Consider the following 19,995-nt stretch of genomic DNA (forward strand, 5'->3'; position numbering starts at 1 on the left):
AGAGCATGTGTACTATCTCAGCAGTGGGCAGAACACAGCCTGTGTTTGTAGGAGGGCTTGCCTGAGAATGCTGGGAGAGAGGCACGGTGAACTAGGGCCAGAGACTGATTGCCCAGCCCTGAGAGAGACCAAACACTGGTGCTGTCTGGTAGCAGCTAAGGTGGAAAGGAAGCTGCAGCAAAGCGGCACAGACACTGCTGGGCCTCATGGCTGAGGCCTCAGAGGAGAGAGGGTTCCGGAACAGGGCTGCGCCCCAGGATGCCTCCGTGAGTGATGGGCAGTCACTTCAATCATGGGGGGTGGGAGCAAATGGGACTTCCCCCACCCTCCCCCCGGGGAACTTTCTGTTTTAGCTCATCACTAGGACCACAAGCAGAGGGAGAATATGGCAGCAGAACTCTTTCCTGGGCATCAAACGGCTGAGGACAAGGGATTCAGGGAAGAGGGTGGGTAGGGGCCTCTGAAGTCACTTCCTGCACAGGGAAATGACATTCCTATTTGTGACTTGGGCTGATACAGCTTTTTCTCAATGAGACTCCAAAGCAGAAATGTGTTCATACATACAGGAGGCTCTGTAGTTTCTCCTTCACCTGTGAGTCAGTCAAACTCAGGATCTCAGACACAGAAAAATGAGATAGGATGGCAGGAAACTTTTATAGGAACATCAGAATAGAATTTATGCTCAGCAGGTAGACACAAGACCCGAGAGAGAGCTGGAAGGGACAGAGAGCAGCCAGAGGGCTGAGAGGCTGGGACACAAGTTCTCTACTTTTATCTCAAATGAGAAATGTTTACTTGAGAAATGGCCTTTAGCTAAAATGCAGGTGTGGGTGGGATTTGAAGCAGGCGGCTAATGTGAAAGACAGAAAGGAAGCTGAGCCTACCACCTCACCCTGGCACACCTTACTGACTTTGCCTGTTGTGAGTAAGAAGGAGAGAAAGACAAGAAGGACTGAGGACTCCACACCCAACAGGGAAGACCACAGGCCACCTAGTCTGGCCCTGAGTTGCTAGGACATGACTTCAGCCTGGCCCATTCCTAATCTATTCTGCAGCCATGACAAATAGCAAGTTCTGATTTGGGAATACAGCCAGTCTTTGCCAAGAAATGATTCCTAGGAGCTGTGACTGCAGTGCTCATAGCCTGATCAGGATATAAAATCAGTGGTGGCTTTGGGGACACTTTCTACCTAAAAGGTCTGACAATTCAGTCATCACAGCAGGCGATGCAAATTGCCCAAATCCAACATCCAGGAATGCCTGCTATTTCCAATTTCCTCTTCTCCAATCCTGTTACTCAAGCTTCCAAGTGACAATCTTCCCTCAACTTTTAAGGAACCTGGAACAAGAAAACAAGGGCTACATATCTTATGTCTAGATGTTTTAAAGTTATCAAGCTAAAAACTGTTAAAAGATTTTGTTTTCTTATTTTGACATAACTTCCTCACAACCTAAAAGGCCAGGTATAAATTTAGAAATCCTAGGACCTTTTGGAGCAGTGGTTAGAATGGGGTGGCACAGGGGAACTGGCTTCCAGCCCAAGTTACAGCTTGCCCCCGTCTCTGCTCAATCCTGGCCCCAGATGTGACTCACACACTCCTAGGTGGTCATTCCATCCACCTTCCCCACATTCAATTCAAACTCCACAGACAAATGCCCTCTGGCCTGGGGTGCCTGGAGTGTCAAAAGTGCCCTTGGCCCAGACTCCTCAGTCCACAGGGAAAAGCACAGCCAGAGGAAGACACATAGGGCCCGGTCCTCAGGGCAAAGATGTGTGAGATCGGTCTGACCATTTTAGTAAAGGCCCAGGCTCATCCCTTCAGCCAGGAACAAACCTGGCATGTTTCTGCCTGGCATGTTTCTGTGGCACAGTCCTCAGCACATCACTACTCACAATGGCATGAATTCCTCATCTTAGAATAAGGAACTTAGGCTCTGTACTGAGTTCCCTTCTCATCCATGCTTATGACTCAGGAATTTGATCAGAAGTTAATACAAGGAGAAATTACAATGTAGCCCAGCAGAAGCCAAGCAGGTTACCTACAAAAAAAGAAAAAAAAAAAAAACCAGCTTTTGCTTTTTTGGGCGTCACCTGTCAGAAATTCAAGTGAATTTCTGTATGACTGACAGTCATACTGATTAAGATGTCAGCTGAATAGATATTTAAGTATTTGAAAAATACAGAGAATTTGTCAAAACCATCTGGGAGCCAAAAAATATTTCAAAATGGAACAGAGACCATCCTCAACCCAGCAATAAATGCTCTTCCTCTGAAGGTCACGCTGCCTGTGCAGGTCCAGGAAGGTACAGTCCCTAGATGGTGGTTAAGGTCCCTGGCTGGCCTGCATCTACCTACTTAGCCTAGGGGAAGAGGTACTGCCCACCTATCCCTCAAGAGCAGAGAGCACCTTTCTCCTTTGATCTGTCTTCCCATTCCAACACCTCTTTCCCCAGGGCCCCAGCACCCTCCACCTTTTCAAAGCACTTATATGGAAAGTGGAACCCACTTGGGCATAAAGTCACCTGCACCTAATACTCCAGACCCTAAAACATCTGACCTCCTTTTCTTTTTTCTTTTTTTCTTTTTCTTATTGGAGTTCAATTTGCCAACATATATCACCCAGTGCTCATCCCATCAAGTGTCCCCCTCAGTGCCTGTCACCCAGTCACCTCAACCCCCCGCCCCTCCCTTTCTACTACCCCTTGTTCGTTTCCCAGAGTTAGGAGTCTCTCATGTTCTGTCATCCTCACTGATATTTTCACTCATTTTATCTCCTTTCCCCTTTATTCCCTTTCACTATTTTTTATATTCCCCAAATGAATGAGACCATATAATGTTTGTCCTTCTCCAATTGACTAATTTCAGTCAGCACAATACCCTCCAGTTCCATCCATGTTGAAGCAAATGGTTGACCTCCTTTTCTTAAGCACCCCACCTGAAATCTAACTTGGGTAGCCTTTGGCTAGGTGTTTGTTCACAGAACCAATTTCTGAAATAATTCATATCTTACACCAATTGACTTCATATCCCTCCTACAGATATTTACTTTTTTATAAGCAAACAAATAAGATGCATGTTAGCCCAAATGAGTCTCCCTGCTAAAATTTCTGATAGTTTAACAGAATTAAATGGAAAAACTAGGGATGCCTGGGTGGCTCAGTCAGTTAAGTGCCTGCCTTTGGCTCAAGTCATGATCCTAAGGTCCTGAAATTGAGCCCTAAGTCAGGCTCCTTGTTCAGTGGGGAGCCTGCCTCTCTCTCCCCCTGCTTATGCTCACAAATAAAATCTTAAATCTCCCCCTTGCCATGTGAGTGCTGGTGGAAGAAGTGGTGAGTGAGGGTCAGGTGCAGGGCTGACCTGCCTGGAATACAGCTGCCCTGGACCTCCCTCAGGAGAGATCTCCATCTCCATTTCTGAGAGCACAGACCTTGCACCTTCCTCCATCTCCACAGCCACCTCCTGCCTTGGAGGCATTGGTAGCTAAGGGGTGAGGTGGGAGTAGTAGTATTCTAGAGTTCTACTCATGGGCTTGCTCTCTCACTTAGAAAACATACTTTGAAATATTTCAGACATATCAGTTTATAGAGCAGTGAACTCTCATGTACCCACCACTAATTACCAAGAGCTCTGAAGCTTGATCCCCTAGCCTTCCCCTGTGCCCTTCTCTCTTGTATTCCTCTCTGTTCCCCAGAGATAGCCCTTCTGCTAAATTACATGTTCATCTTTCCTAGTTTTTCTTTGTATAATTTAGGATCTTTATGGTAATACTTCTAACATTAGACAAGATAAGTAGCTACAGTCTCTGTTTCCATACTGCCCTGGAACTCTGGGGACTACTTGCTCATAGCTGCTGCTGTGGACTATCACCTGTATTGCTCTCCCTCCACTTCCACTGGGCTTGAATATCCTTTCCAAGGACTTCTTTTTTTTTTTTTTTTTCTTTCTTTCCAAGGACTTCTGAACTCCACCACTTCAGGGAAGTTTGACAGAGACTTTTGGGTGTTATTTTCACATAAGTCATAAGTCATTTTATTTTCACGTAAAGCACAGATAGGGACTGTGTACAAAGTGTAAATATACCCTGCATGGATGCTTGAGGTCAGTGTGCCTCTACACCTGGCCTGTTTTGCTCCATCCTAACCACCTGTCCCATTCATTAAAACCTAAGCTTCTTTGCATGGTGACAGATGGTAACTACATGTATTGTACTGACCACTCTACAGTGTACACAAATATTGAATTGTTCTGTTGTATACCTGAAACTTATACGTTATATACCAATTTTACCTCAATAAAAAAAAAATTCTAAGCTTCTCAGAGACCATTTTTGTCACATCTCAAACTCCAAGCCCGAAGCATGATGTGGGCTCCCAGTAAGTACAGGATGCTTGCTTGCTTGCTTGCTTGCTTGAGGAACACATCAGTGTGAGAATGGCAGCTCTGAGAGGAGAAGATTAGAGTCAACTGGAACTGTTAATAAATACACTTTTTCCTGCACTAAAAAACAAAATAAAAAAATATTTTTTTCTTGCATTAAAAAATGGAAAACTTACCGAACATGTTCTTCTTTTGGGAGGCCTCAATGATTTAAGTGATTAAACTGATAGAAGGAATTGAGATCTGCTGATGGCTAATAACAAAGGTATCAGTTGATACCATGAAACACTGATTTGATGTACAAATATACCATCCCTCCAACAATAGCAACGAGATGATAATGATGACCATGATGATAATGGGGACGGACATTCTCTGAAATCTCCCAATAGCATTTTGAATGGGTTTGTTGTGCAAAACTCATTAGAATAATAGGCAGCTTTTCCAAGGATGATGTTGGAATTCCAAACATTGAGCATTAGCTTTTTTTAAATTTTTTTATTTTTGATAGTCACACAGAGAGAGAGAGAGAGAGAGAGAGGCAGAGACACAGGCAGAGGGAGAAGCAGGCTCCATGCACCGGGAGCCCGACGTGGGATTCGATCCCGGGTCTCCAGGATCGCGCCCTGGGCCAAAGGCAGGTGCCAAACCACTGCGCCACCCAGGGATCCCTTGAGCATTAGCTTTTTGATAGCTATTTCCTCTCACATGCCAGGTAGGTGAAGTCTGTTTGGCATTAGGAAATAGTAAGCCAGAGGCAGGGAAGAAAAAGTTAAGGCCAACTCCCACTCAGGTCTCCCCAGAGCAAAGAAGTTCACAAAGCTCTCTCTCCAGTCCAGAGTCTGGGTCTCACCTACCATAGGCTGCCTGAACAGGCTCCACCAACCTGCAATTGAGTTCTCTGGAGTCAAGAGCTGTGCTGGAGGCAAGCTCCAAAGGTCCCTCTGCAGGGAAGGAAAGATTTGCCCTCACTGATCCTATTTTCTCAGAGCTCTTGGGCTCTATCTGCCCAAATGTCTTGTCTTGCCAATTCTGGATCTCAACCAAACTAGCTGCTTCTCTCACTTCTTTGGTCTTCTTCCTGTTTTCTCCAAAGTTCTTGGTAGCTTTTGAAGGAGGCCCTCACCTGTCATGTCTGCCAACAGGGCCTCCAGGACAGCTTGTTCTCCTCCGAGAGTGACAACAGCCTATACTTCACATACGGTGGCCAGTCCAACACCTTGGAGGTCCGAGATCTCAGCTACCAGGTAGAAGCACATCTGAGGGCAAAGTGGGAGGAGTGGGCAGGGAAGGCCTAATGATACCCCAAGTGGAAGGTAAGGGTGAACCCACCCTGGGGGGCCTCTGCCCCAAGTACAAAGGTCCAGGCCATGTTGATGCTTCACGCGTTGAGTGAAAGTACAAGACTCCCCTCAACTACAAATACTGTAGCTAGAGACTGACAGGCTTAAGAGAATGAGACCTTTGTTAAAATATAAAACAAATTATGTAAACCTATGGAGAAAAAAAAACTCTCAAACTTTTTTTTAACTTCAGAAATAACTTTAGACTTTTGAGAAAGGTATAAAAATAGTACAAGTTTCCATACACCCTTTGTCCAACTTCCTCTAATGTTAACATCATGTATACTGGGGCAGCCCGGGTGGCTCAGCTTTGGTGCCGCCTTCAGCCCAGGATGTGATCCTGGAGACCCAGGATGGAGTCCCACATTGGGCTCCCTGCATGGAGCCTGCTTCTCCCTCTGCCTGTGTCTCTCCTTTCTCATGAATAAATAAATAAAAATCTTAAAAAAAAATCTTGTATACCCAGAGCAAAACCATCCAAAATTAAGAAATTAATGCCATGGCACCATTCACTAAATTACAGACTTCTTTCAGGTTTCAGTAGTTCTGTGTTTTGTTATTTGTTTTCAAAACATACTATCCCTGGAACTAAAACATCCAAAGTGCAAGGACCACTGGCTCTTCAGAGGCTTTCAGGGACCTCTTGGTCAGATTCAAAACGTCCATGTCCCAGACCCCTGTGGGGGCAGACCCCAGGTGATCCAGATAGAACATGCTGAGGGCTGCAATGGTGAACCCCAGAGGCCCAACCCTGGCTTCCTGTAAATGTGAGTTAGGACAAGCTAATGAGGCACACCATAATCTTCTCTGCTTGTCATTTGTTAGCTGTGTGACCTTGAAAAAGATTTACACAATACCTTATACATAGTAAACACTTAAAAACATTTTTAGTAAATTACTATTATTAAGTGAAGACATTGTTTTGCTTTATGTTATATTTTCTTTGTGTTCTATTGTACATGCTTCCCATGTCTTCACTTCAAACTTGGAAGTGGCAGCTTCAGGTTCTCAGCATCATGGGGAACCTATGTAGGGGCCCCTCAGTCCTGTTGTGTACCAGCAGGAGGATGTCTGCTGTACAGAGGTGAACAGAAGTTGCTGAAACCCTATGATCACTCAGCTCTCTGAGGAATCTTCCAATGACTCCCCACAGGTGGACATGGATTCCCAGGTGCCTTGGTTTAAGAAGCTAGCTCAGTTCAAGATGCCTTGGACATCTCACAAGGATTCTCGTGAGCTGGGCATTCAAAACCTGAGCTTCAAAGTGAGAAGTGGACAGATGCTGGCCATCATTGGGAGCTCAGGTACCACTAAGGGTAAACAGTGAGACATTGAGTTCCATCTCTCCTGGAAAGCAGAATGATCCCTCAGACAGAGGAATGCTTCTCACAGAACCCTTTGCTGATAAGTAGAATAGCACAGCAGAGTGGGCGAGAGCACAGGTTCTGGGTCAGGCAGACCTGGGTTCAAATCCCAAAACGTCCATTTACTAGTTCTCAGGTAGTCACCATCATAATGAATTACAGCCAGGGCTTAGTTAATACCTATATTGAGACAAGGTAATAACCTTTACAAGATCATAAGGCAGCTTCAAAATTGAGTGTTCTTCTTGGGGGAGGGGAGGGATTCCTCTGCCACCAGGGACTTTCATTCATTTTTGCCCCAGGATCCAGTAGGCACAGCCCTCTCCACAGCTCCCACTTCTTAGAGAGCCCCTCGTCTTAGTGCAGCCTTCAACCACCTGCAAAGATCCAGATTCTTGGAGTGCTTCAGAGTCACTAAACTATACAAGCCAAACTTAAAATTATACGATGCCAAAGGTGAAAGGGGACTTGGAAGAACAAAATTTACCTTCTCCAATGTATTCTTTCTTTCTCCTTACCAGTTTGGAAGCCTCTTTAAAGGAGAGCTTTTAAATTACCAGTATTTTAAGTAATCAATATTTCTAGTGTCCTCCTGCCTCCCCTCAATACATGCACACCTTCAATTGACAGACGGGGAAACTAAAGTCTAGAGAAAGTGAGTGATTCACTTAAGGACATATATTTAATGCAGAGCTAGATCTAGAACTTTAGTCTTCTGATCCTCAGATCAGGGCGTTTCTCTCTCACATGGTATTAGAATGCTTTATACCTTTTAATTAATCATTTCCAGAAGTAGAGATTACTGAACTTTTGAACATCTCCAAATTTTTAGTCTTCGGACAGGGAAATTCCATTTATTGTCTAACCAAAGAGCAAATGAGATAATGTGTGTCAATGCACTTTGTAACTTAAATAACACCCACAGGTCAAGTTCTGCCCGCTTTTGACCCTGCCTCTGCAATTCTGATCTACACAAGAAAACAGGAGACATTCATAGGCCAACTTTGTTTTTGTAACTCCTCTTGGCTTTTCTTGTTATATCTGCTTTTTCTTCATGAGCTGGGAATCTGAGGGATATGTGGACCCTGTGGAGGCACTTCCACAAAGTCTTAGAGTCATCACAATGAATACTTGCTACACATGACCCTACATTAGTATTCCTGAGGGAAGTGAAGTCCAGAGAGACTGAGCAGTCTCCAGGACTTCTGACTCTAGGTTCAATGTTGCTTAGCTTCAGGTTTACTAGGCTGAAATTATTTAAATGATTTCTTTTTAACATTTATTTATTTCAGAGAGAGAGAGAGAGAGAAGAGGGTGTGAGCGAAGGGAGGGGGAGAATCCTCAAGAAAACTCCCCACTGAGCATAGAGCCTACTACCATGGGGGTCAATCCCAGGACCCTGAGATCATGACCTGAGCCGAAATCAAGAGTCCACTGCTTAACGGACTGAGCCACCTAGATGCCCCTAAATAATTTCTTAGAAAGATTTATCAGGGACACCTGGGTGGTTCAGTGGTTGAGCATCTGCCTTCAGTTGAGGGCATGATTCCAGGGTCCTGGGATCGAGTCCTGTAGGGAGCCTGTTTCTCCCTCTGCCTCTGTGTCACTCATGAAAAAATAAATAAAATCTTTAAAAATAGGGATCCCTGGGTGGCGCAGCGGTTTGGCGCCTGCCTTTGGCCCAGGGCACGATCCTGGAGACTCGGGATCGAATCCCACGTCAGGCTCCCGGTGCATGGAGCCTGCTTCTCCCTCTGGCTGTGTCTCTGCCTCTCTCTCTCTCTCTCTCTCACTGTGTGCCTATCATAAATAAATAAAATTAAATTAAAAAAAATCTTTAAAAATATATTTTTTAAAAAAGGAAGATTTGTCAATTATGCTTCCTGTGGCTTTTACTCTACTTAACAAAGAATGAAACAAAGAATAAATGAACGTTCATAATTTATAAAATATAAATTAAAACAGCACCACTTTGACTACTTCTGTAGAATCAGCAGTAGTGACAAAGGTGTTTTCCAAAGAATGCATTTGCTGAACTGGAGACTCCTGCCATTTTATAAGGCTCTTGAATGTGCTTGGTGTTTTCTCCTGGCTCACCTGGCTCATAGAAAGTGTTGCCAGTTGCACTACGTAGTCTCCACTGAAAAGGCCACCCGTAACTCTCATAAAGTGTTGTTTAGGAAATGTAGCCTTCCCACTTCTGATTGGGAATCCCACTGTACCTATGAATGTTGACAAAGTCCCCAGCTATCTCAGAGCCTGGATCTGATGATGTCTGAGGCTGGGTAGGGAACAGGACCAGAGCCCTCCCCTCTGCTTCTTTCCCAGCTGGTTTGCTCCACTTTCATTCTCAGGAACCTTGATTTAGGTGTACCTGGGAGGCAACAGGCAGGTCCCTTTCCACTGTGAGAGCTTCTGGGCTTCTTGAGTTTTGTTTTTTGCACTAGAGGCATGGGGCTTCTTGTAGGAAGCATGTGTGTATGGAAAGGAGGGGTGGTTACATTTGAGTACTGGCACTTTCCTTATTTGAAAACAACTTGCAAAATTTGCTTTCTGAAAGAAATTGAAGAAACCAGGCTCTTACTTGGGGGAACTGGACAGATCCTCATCCCTAGCTGTTTGCAAGGTGTTCTCACAGCTGCAGCCCAATTGGCATTCACAGCTTAAATGGCTGTCAAAAAGTCTCATCGAATGCTTCTGGAAACCTGATCCAATCTGACACTTTCCCAAATCGATAGCAATGGCTGTCACTCAGAGGTGGATGGTGTTAACTTATGGCAACAGATCACTTTTTCTAGAGACAGTAAAAAGTACCACTGATAAAAATAAGAGAAAGACAAGTGTAGTATATAATCATATACACATGTAGTATACACATGTATACTGTGTTTAGTTTTTAAATTTTTTTTTTTTTTTAGTTTTTAAATTATGACATCTATTACTTCTCTATTTTTTTTTTCTCCTGATTTCTGAAAATTCCAGTTTTGCGTTTTTAAAAAACACCCTGTGAGGTCAAGCCCCTCATGGGTCTCCTCACTCAGCTGGCTGCTTGAGATTCTCTCCCTCTCCTTCTGCCACTCCTTTTTCGCCTTCTCTCTAAAAATAAATAAATATATTTTTTAAAACCCTATTAATTGGGTGGCTCAGTGGTTTAGCACTGCCTTCAGCTCAGGGAGTGATCCTGGAGTCCCTGATTCGAGTCCCACACCGCTCCCTGCGAGGAGCCTGCTTCTCCCTCTGCCTGTGTCTCTGCCTCTCTCTCTGTGTGTCTCTCATGAATGAATAAATAAAATCTTTTAAAAAAATTTAAAGGGATCCCTGGGTGGCGCAGTGGTTTGGCACCTGCCTTTGGCCCAGGGCGTGATCCTGGAGACCCGGGGATCGAATCCCACATCAGGCTCCCGGTGCATGGGGCCTGCTTCTCCTTCTGCCTGTGTCTCTGCCTCTCTCTCTCTGTGTCTCTCATGAATGAATAAATAAAATCTTTAAAAAAAAATTTAAAAACCCTATTAATTAAAAATAAAAACTATTAATTCTCCAACATTAGTCCTTCCCATAACACCAGCTTCTGAGCCAAACAAATGCTGCTGGCATATTTACCACCCCAAAATAGTTAAGCTTCAGGGTGCAATTAACACCAGGCTTGCTTGGGAGAGAAAGGGACTTACTAGAGGTGGAAGGGGGCATTTGCTCCAGGCACAGCCAGGGCCACGACTCCAGCCCTCTCCTGTCATGCAGCCTCTGGCTCACCGGCTTGAACCCTCAGTGTCAACGTGCTTCTAGCTCCCCAACCGCGCTCAAGCTGGCTGTGGGTAAACGGTCTAGAGCTGCAGGTGCTGGGTCCAAGAGCTGTGCCACTTTCCCTAGAGGCGGGTCACTTCTGCGAGGAGCGAGCAGTCTAGGGTGGCTGGAGAGTCGTGGGTCCAAGCTGGGCCTCACAGCTCTGCTTTCAGGACGTCTCTGGTGGCTTCGCAGGCTGTGGGAGAGCCTCTTTGCTGGACGTGATCACCGGGAGGGACCACGGCGGCAAAATTAAGTCAGGCCAAATCTGGATCAACGGGAAGCCCAGCTCGCCTCAGGTGGTGAGGAAGTATGTGGCCCACGTGCGCCAGCACGACCAGCTGCTCCCCAACCTAACCGTCCGCGAGACCCTGGCTTTTGTTGCCCAGCTACGCCTGCCCAGAACCTTCTCCCAGGCTCAGCGTGACAAAAGGGTAACTCCCTGACCCTGGGGACCCCAAGAAGCCACGCCACCCTTCCCCGCCGTGCCGCGGCGCCCAGCCCACCGTCCTTCCCGCCCCACACTCGGCCTTACCCTCAGGCCGCCCTTAAACTCCGCAGCCCTCTGGAAGCCGCCGGGCCCCGGCCAGTCCCCTCCACCGCACAGGGCAAAATGCGTGAGGAGCGTCCAGCTGCTTTGCTGTCCCGCGCGTGGGCAGGCAGCCCCGCCGTCCTGTCCCCAAGTCGCAGTCACGTTCCCAACGTGGCGCCGGGCTCTGTGCGTGGGAGCCCGTCAGGGCACACGGACTGACCGTAGGAACACACACCTCGCGGGGCAGGAAAGGCGGCGGCGCGAGCCCGACTGGCAGCCGCTTCGCGCCGGAAGGCCAACACCCGCGCCAGGCACGTGGCCGGAAGCCAGGCCCGTGGCCGGAAGCCAGGCGCGTGGCCGGAAGCCAGGCCCGTCGCCGGAAGCCAGGCCCGTGGCCGGAAGCCAGGCCCGTCGCCGGAAGCCAGGCCCGTGGCCAGGCGTCTAAACCCCAGCTCCCCTACCCCACCCCCCGCAGGTGGACGACGTGATCGCCGAGCTGCGCCTGCGCCAATGCGCCAACACGCGCGTGGGCAATGCGTACGTGCGGGGCGTGTCGGGGGGCGAGCGGCGCAGAGTCAGCATCGCGGTGCAGCTCCTGTGGAACCCAGGTGAGGGCGCGGGGCTGAGGGGAGGGAGGGGAGCTGCGTCGCCCACCTGGACGGACGCCGGGCAGCCTGAGTCCCCGCCGGCCGACCGGGCCTTTCTCTCCGCTGGGAAGGAATCCTCATTCTGGATGAGCCCACGTCGGGGCTTGACAGCTTCACAGCCCACAACCTGGTGAAAACCCTGTCCCGGCTGGCCAAAGGCAACCGGTTGGTGCTCATCTCCCTCCACCAGCCTCGGTCGGACATCTTCAGGCTGTTTGATCTGGTCCTCCTGATGACGTCCGGCACCACCATCTACTTGGGGGCAGCCCAGCACATGGTGCAGTACTTCGCAGGCGTGGGCCACCCCTGCCCTCGCTACAGCAACCCTGCCGACTTCTACGGTGAGGCTGCAGGCAGCCCCCACCTGCCCGGCCCCGCGGGGGCCTGGTGGGGAGACTCGAGGGAAACTCCCAGAGGCTTCCGGGGAGCAGGACCTCGGAGGGAGCCAGGCAGAGCGGGCTGCAGCGCACGGGTCACTTTGCCAAGTATCAGATGCTGGAAACGGAGGGCCTGAGGGAAGCAGCTTCTGACGTAGCCGCCGTCCTGTGCACCATTGATGAGAAGCCTGTACGAATTCCAGTAGCTGGAGGAGATAGAATCCGAGAGGGTTTGGATTAGTTTCTAGAGTTGTGGTCTTTATTCAGACTCGGTAGGGAAACCTAGGATACCTAAGGTCAGGAGGCCACTGGGAGATCTTAAAGCTGTGCCCTGGTGCCCCCAAAGAGGCAGGGACCTGGAGGCACTGGGTGGTTGAGGGGGCCTCCGGGCACAGGGAGCTCAGGGCCATTTGGAGGTATTGGTCAACGAACCTCGGGATATGAAAATGTCTCTGTCAGCACCAGAGAGGCCTTCCTACATGGGGTTCTGAGTTCTCAGCATATACCCCTGAGGGGAAGGTAAGCCAATTTCTTCATTCTTGGGGAGACAGTTGTCTTTACAGGTGTCTGGCCTGAAAGCGGATGCCTGGATCCTGAATGCTGAGGAGTGCTGTGGCTGCTTGCTGGCCAGGCCACACACCTTCACCAGTGCCAGGGGAAGCGGTAGTTATGGCTTGTCCAGTACCTCACCTGGAGCCCCAGCCTTCCTTCCAAGATGGCTCAGTGTAGCAAGGGCCTCACCAATGACCATGACGACAGGGACCATGTCCTTGAGGGCGGACACTGGGCCCAAAGGCACCAGGCTCTCTCACCCTCACAGCCCTGCCAGCGTCATCTCTGTCCCTACAGATGAGAATACCAAATCTGAAGAGTTAAACTCCTTGCACAGAACTTGCAAGGCACAAAAGTAGGACTCCCAAGCAGGGTATCTGGCTCCCTCCCTGACTCCTGGCCCTGGGCTTACATCCTCCTCCTGGCATCCAACGTGCAGCCCTCCTCCAGGAGGATAGGCCGCTCTCTCCAGCCTGCCAATCCTTGCAGCATGCACTCACACTGTCTGAACTCACACAGAGGGTACCTTCAACCTGGCCACAGGGAACAATAGGCAATAACCCCAGAGGGGGGTTTACCAGGAGGCAAATGTCCATAACAGACCTGAAAATAACTTTTTCTTTATACTTTTTGCCTTTTTTTTTTTTTTGGTGTGTTGGGGGGTGGCTCTTATCTACCACCTTCCAGTCTTCGGTACAGGATCTGCAGTACTCAGAGATTCTGGTGTCCTGAGCTGCAGCCCTGAACGCTGAGGAGACTTGTTGCATTCTATAAGACTCTTCCTAGACCTTATCCTGTCTTGGGACATGTCATGAAAATGACAAGAGAGAAGAGGCAGAGGTTAAGAGGAGGAATAGAGGGAGGTGAGCCACCTCTGGACTAGAGTAAAGCTGGGCTTAGGAGGGCCCTGGCTATGACTGGGTAGGTGTGCCTATGTGACATTGTGGGAGCCCCATGAGAGTAGAGCTGTGGCTGGGGCTGCCAGATGTTCCCCACAAGTAACATGGAGGTGGGTGCAGAGCAGCCTGGTTCTCTAGCTGGTCATGGCAGCTCCCTCTTCTGGAGGGCAGTGAGAACTCTACTTAGAATAGTCCAGACACTGGCACCCTCCAGCCAAAACATTTTCCCCTTTGAGGGAGGCTGTTTGGGGAGCCAAATTACTAATATACAGTGAGAACTAGAATTTCTGGGTGCCCAGACTGCCCAACCACCTTGCAGCCAGCCCACCTTCTCCCCGTGGGCAAGCATATCTGGAAGCTGAATCCTCATCACAAGCTTCTTAAATGGCCTGTGTTGGAGTCAGGGCATAACTGTGCCATGACCTTGGGCTCCAAAAGGCCAATGCCTTCTGTTCTGTCCTAGACATGTCCCCATAATGAGACTGGATGTGGATGAGGGCTCACAGGGCTTCTGGTGTTAACCCTTCTCCTACAGCAGGCTTTCCTCTGAAGTGGATGTGGCCAGGCCCAGCAGGGAAAGCCAGCCCTAGGTGTTTCTCTGCTTCTCTCCGCTGTTCATGACTTCATGGTTCACTCTCAGAGGGTGGGGAGCATGTCCTGGAGCCCCTAAGAGCTGACCAGCATTGTGAACTGCCCTTGCATCAAGCTCCTCACCTGCAAGCAGGTGCAGAGACCATGGCCACCCATGGCCCCACATCCTCTCTTTACAGTGGACTTGACTAGCATTGACAGGCGAAGCAGAGAGCATGAAGTGGCCACCAGGGAGAAGGCTCAGTCCCTTGCGGCCTTGTTTCAAGAAAAAGTTCATGGTTCCGATGACTTTCTGTGGAGAGCGGAAGAAAGGGAGCTGGGTGAGGGTACTTGTCTGGAGAGGTAAGGCAGGTGAGGGTGGCTCTGAGTGCAGAACTCCTTGCAGAAGACCACCATCGCCACAACCCATGACACATCTGCTTCTTGACAGCCGGGCCCTCCCCCAGGACACCGACTGGCCTCCGACTCCCACTGAGCTGCCTGGCCCTGTGCAGCAGTTTACCATGCTGATCCGGTAAGTATCTGCCATTTCTTCCCACTACCACCAACCCTACCCCAGAAGTCTTTATTATATCAAATTAAGTCTTTTCTATCTAAAGTGAATTTGAAAGAGATAGCAAGAGGTAGACTCATTTTTAAAAAACTGGTGTCGCCAAGACTAACACTGGCCCTCTGTGCAATACAGAACACTCTTGTTTTTATTCTTTAAACAAAATCAAAATGTCTTTATTGGCCAGATGATCAGAGAAATTACATAGGCTTGTGAAGAATTCAGATAATACAGGAGAAGCTTAAGTGGAAAGTTAAGATTTCCTGTCACACCAGCCCTCAAAGAAAACCAGACCCAAGTGTTTAGTGTGAGTCTTTCTAGGTATTCCCATGCACACAAGCATTTTAGGGCATAGATAGGATCATACTCTTAATATTGTTCTGTAACCATTTTTTTGGTTTTGGTCTCATATAGAATAGGCCTCTACCTCACATCTGAGTAGGTCCTCCTCAGCATTCCAGTCTAGCCATAGCTGCTTTCCCTGCTATGTGCATATTGATGGTCTGATTTTTTTTCAGGATTTTGCTATGACAAATAATGCTGCAACAACTATCCTTGTATGTATGTCTTTACGTACTGGATTGGTTGTTTCCTTAGGGTAATGTCTTTAAATAAAATTGCACACTGATACGTTGACAATAACATGAATTATTTATGTGTATCTAGTGTGAGACACATACTTTCATCAATGATCTCATTTGAGCCTCATCCTTGTGAGAGAGTAGTGCTAGTCCATTTTACAGATGAGAAAAATGAGACTTACAGAGATTGACATCGTTAATGTCACAGGGCTGGTGTATGTTGTTCTCTTGGCACCTCTTTTGTTTTCTAAGTCGTCAGATTTTTTTTTTTTTTTTTTTTTTAGTCGTCAGATTTTTAATGACTTCCGAGACCTGCCAACTCTCCTCATCCGTGGAGCAGAGGCCTGCCTGATGTCCTTGATCATTGGGTTCCTCTATTATGGCCATGGGACCATCAAGCTCTCCCTCATGGACACAGCTGCCCTCTTGTTCATGATTGGGGCTCTCATCCCTTTCAACGTGATCCTGGATGTCATTGCCAAATGTGAGTATGGCTTGCTCTCTGTAACTCACACTTGGAACAGCCAGAGGACCATGGGATACATCACCTCTCTGAGCTGGTCCAAAGCTGACCTCTGTTCCTCCAAACTTCTGGGGAGAATAGGTTTGCTGAATGGTTTCACCATGATTGCAAAATAAAAGGTGATGATTGTTTTTAAAGTTCGTACATTAATATTAGTATGCAAATGAAAGACGATTACCCAGGAGTCTTAGGCATTCCTATTATAACAGGAATTATACTTGACAGCAATGCACAAGTCAGAGAATTACAAACATCTATATTAGGATGGTTTAACTCTGCCTGCTTTTTAAAAATAGAAGATATTTAGGCAATATGACTATTTATAATTGTACTAAGACTCAAAAACAAACACTAAAAATTAATGTCATTTTCATTCTCCTTTTCTCCCTTTTGTTAGGTCACTCAGAGAGGGCAATGCTTTACTATGAACTAGAAGATGGACTGTACACTGCTGGTCCATATTTCTTTACCAAGGTGACTGGTCAGGGCTGAGAGCAAGTGACAAGGTGGGATGGGTAGACAAAGCCACACTGCATTGACAGAAGCTCCTGAGAAGTATTTTGCTGAACCAGGGGACCGTGGATCATCTGTGGTTACAGATATCATATTTCCTAGGGGAGTTTCAGAGACTTGATATTTGAAAATATTTACCAAAAGACCAGGACTGTGGATGAGGAATGACACTTTCCTGTCAGCAGAAACCAAAAAAAGAGAGAAAGAAAGACAGACAGGAAGGAAGGAAAGAAGGAGGGAGGGAAGAAGGAAGGAAAGAAAGAAAGTGGGAAACATCCAGCATACTCACCTTTCAGATCTCATGACATCTCCAGGAAGCAGGTCAGCAACTATTACTATACTTATTTCCAGGATGGCTCAGAGAGGTTGTGCGGCTGTCTCAAAGCCCCACACCTATTAGGTCTGGGCAGGCAGGGCGGGAACTAGAAAGAAGAAAACAGATACCTTACTACAGTTTTCACCCGGCTACACTGCCCCCCCCCTGGGGGAAACTACTCTAACTGTTCCAGAGGGAGCACATGGCATCTGCAGGGAGAAACCAGCAAGGAGCTCATGTTCCAGGGTCCCACACCTACTGCCCTTCCTGCTGCAGGCTGATAATCAGTGGGAGGGAAGATTGGCATCACGGAGGATTACTTATCTTTAAACACTTAAAGAACAATGATAGTGAAGGCATCACTTAGTTCCACATCCTAGCAAGGGCTATTCTTTGCAGATCCTAGGGGAGCTTCCAGAGCACTGTGTCTACATCATGATCTGTGGGATGCCTACCTACTGGCTGGCCAACCTGCGCCCAGGCCTTGAGCCCTTTCTGCTGCACCTTCTGCTGGTGTGGCTAGTGGTCTTCTACTGTAGGATCATGGCCCTGTTTGTTGCTGCTCTGCTCCCCACATTCCATACATCCTCCTTCTTTGGCAACGCTCTCTACAACTCCTTCTACCTCACCGGGGGCTTCATGATAAGCTTGGACAACCTGTGGACAGGTAAGGCCTGCTCCCCTCCCCTGGTCAAGCTTTTTAAGGCCTTTGGGGGCTGGATGAAGCCCGCTTTCACCTGGGGATGAGAATCCACGATTGATTGATTGATTTTATTTATTGGGCGGCCCTGGGTGGCTTAGAGGTTTGGCGCTGCCTTCAGCCCGGGGTCTGATCCTGGAGTCCCTGGATCGAGTCCCACATCAGGCTCCCTGCTTGGAGCCTGCTTCTCCCTCTGCCTGTGTCTCTGCCTCTCTCTCTCTCTCTCTCTGTGTGTGTCTCTCATCATTAATAAATAAATAAGCTCCATGCAGGGAGCCTGATGTGGGACCTGATCCTAGGACCCTGTGATCCCGCCCTGAGGCAAAGGCAGAGGCTCAACCGCTGAGCCATCCAAGCATCCCTAAAACTCACTATTTAGATCCAAGTTAAGCCTGGTTTTTCTGGGTCCTGCTTGTCAAAGAAATGAGTCCATGGGAGAATACAGATGTCAGGCACCTCCTTATAATCCCCTAGCTGATAACCTGGAGGTCACCCTTGACTTCCCTCACTCTCCACGTTCACCAGTGTGCCAGGTCAGTTCTCCCTACATCTTTCTGAAATATCCCCCTTGACTGATCCCTCAGGCCTTATCGTCTGGTCTTACACCACTGCAGTGGTCTATGTGACCCTTGTCCTTCCACTTCTCTCTTGACCCTCGCCCATGAAGTGGTGCTTTGTAAGGTACAAATCCGTCACTGCATTTTTGAAGCCCTCTGGGGTGGCTACTGCTCCCACCTCACTCTTCTGAAGTCCCCAACACATTCCATACACTCACCTCAGAGCCTGTGTGCCTGGCTCTTCTCTGTCCACCCCCGCCCCTGCTTCTATGGCTGCTCTCTTCTCCTTGGCCTTTCCTGACCAGCCCAGCTGGGCTTGTTCTTTTATCTTGTTCCTGGCACTGTGATACTACCTTGGGGTCAGGGCACAGACTCAAATTGCGGCTGTATCTCCATGAAGCTGAGCATATGCTGGGACACACAATAAATTACTCTCTCAAATTGTTATCCATAAAACTCGGTGACCCCCGAGCCACCTGGCCCCTCCACTTCAGACCATGTCCCAGGGTGTCACTCTGGTCCTTTCACCCTCTCCCTGCCCCCTGATACCTCAGGGACCTTGCTTCCCTTGGATCAGAGTCACCAGGGCCCTGGTGTCCAGGAGTGTTTCCCAGTGGGCAGGTGATTAGCCTTTGTGAATAACATGGATCTCTCTGTCTTCAGTTCCCGCTTGGATTTCCAAAGTCTCCTTTCTCCGCTGGTGTTTTGAAGGGCTGATGCAGATTCAGTTTAAAGGGCACACTTACCACATGGTGGTCGGCAACTTCACCATCCCTGTTCCAGGAGATGTAGTAAGTAGCTGAGGCCTCCAACTCTAAATAGATAACATTCATCTGAATGTTTTCTTACTGAGTTCACTGATTTCTGTATCCCCAGATACTCACTTCCATGGGCCTGAACTCATATCCACTCTACGCCATCTACTTAATCCTCATGGGCATCGGTGGTGGCTTCATGATCCTGTACTATGTGGCCCTAAGGTTCATCAAACAGAAATCATATCAAGACTGATGATTCATGCCCAGGCTCCTGCCTGCTGGTGGGGACTTGAGAAGACTCTTCAACTCTCCTTCCTCTCAAGGAGGCCCCCATCCCTGGTACCAGGAGGACAGCACAGGGAGCTCAGTGACACCAGCCCTCAGTGTTGCAGTGGCGCAGGCTGGCCACAGGATGGCAGTAGAATAAAGACAGTAGAAAGGCATTTCTGATCACTGGCCAGAGTTTTGGGATTCCTGGGAAAGCGAAAACGGAACTTAGGGACACCTACAATGTTGCTAATTTATTTCCTTTTCATATATATTTATATAGGCAACTCAGTGCAGGATGAGAGCAAGTTAGGTATGAATTGAGTAGGCTATGCAAGAACTCCTGGATCCAGAGGAAACAATATTGCCTAGCGAAATGTTTGGTCTCATCTTCTGGGACTCCCAAACTCTGTGTTAAGTCATTCTCAATACAGAAAATGACCTTAGACATACCAGTGAGATGCCATCCTTTCTTTTTGTGTGGGATTATGGGCTCCAAAAGCCAAATGGAACAATTAAAAATTTGTTGAACATCTGTATACCAAGTATAGCTCAAAATGCTTTACTTATGTGGATGACGGTATATAATTCTCAACCCTTTGAGGTGGGTGGTATCCCATTTTATAGATGAGGAAACCAGGTAAAAATTCAGTAAGGTCACTAATATGTAAGGTCACATGTCTGTCATGTGGTGGAGTCATGTGGGGGTCAGAAAGCTTTGGAAGCCTTAGGAGTTGGAGGGCAAAAGGCAAGTCCTGAGCCACCGT

General features: G+C 48.0%; 1 protein-coding gene across 2 annotated transcripts; it reads left to right on the forward strand.

The window, feature by feature from the left end:
• Nucleotides 1–60: 60 nt before the first annotated feature.
• On the forward strand, nucleotides 61–19,767 carry ABCG8 (ATP binding cassette subfamily G member 8). 2 transcript variants are annotated; one of them, XM_041754777.1, is made up of 13 exons: nucleotides 61–266; nucleotides 5,524–5,625; nucleotides 6,875–7,025; nucleotides 11,061–11,299; nucleotides 11,873–12,005; nucleotides 12,116–12,385; nucleotides 14,643–14,805; nucleotides 14,894–14,977; nucleotides 15,879–16,078; nucleotides 16,515–16,591; nucleotides 17,346–17,613; nucleotides 18,867–18,994; nucleotides 19,080–19,767. In XM_041754777.1, the coding sequence occupies exons 1-13, from the start codon at nucleotides 207–209 to the stop codon at nucleotides 19,212–19,214; spliced, it is 2,010 nt and encodes a 669-aa protein (XP_041610711.1). In that variant the 5' UTR covers nucleotides 61–206; the 3' UTR covers nucleotides 19,215–19,767. The 2 variants fall into 2 exon arrangements, with proteins under 2 accessions (XP_041610711.1, XP_041610712.1); XM_041754778.1 differs by lacking the exon at nucleotides 12,116–12,385.
• Nucleotides 19,768–19,995: the final 228 nt, after the last annotated feature.

This window comes from Vulpes lagopus, chromosome 5 (genome assembly GCF_018345385.1).
Source record: "Vulpes lagopus strain Blue_001 chromosome 5, ASM1834538v1, whole genome shotgun sequence".
Lineage (NCBI taxonomy): Eukaryota > Metazoa > Chordata > Mammalia > Carnivora > Canidae > Vulpes > Vulpes lagopus.

Bases quoted from the DNA above. Each gene is read 5' to 3' on its own strand.
- ABCG8 (XM_041754777.1), top strand. From the start codon at position 207: ATGGCTGAGGCCTCAGAGGAGAGAGGGTTCCGGAACAGGGCTGCGCCC. The intron at 267-5,523 runs GTGAGTGATGGG...GTCTGCCAACAG, and splicing joins CTGCGCCCCAGGATGCCTCC to GGCCTCCAGGACAGCTTGTT. The intron at 5,626-6,874 runs GTAGAAGCACAT...GACTCCCCACAG, and splicing joins TCCGAGATCTCAGCTACCAG to GTGGACATGGATTCCCAGGT.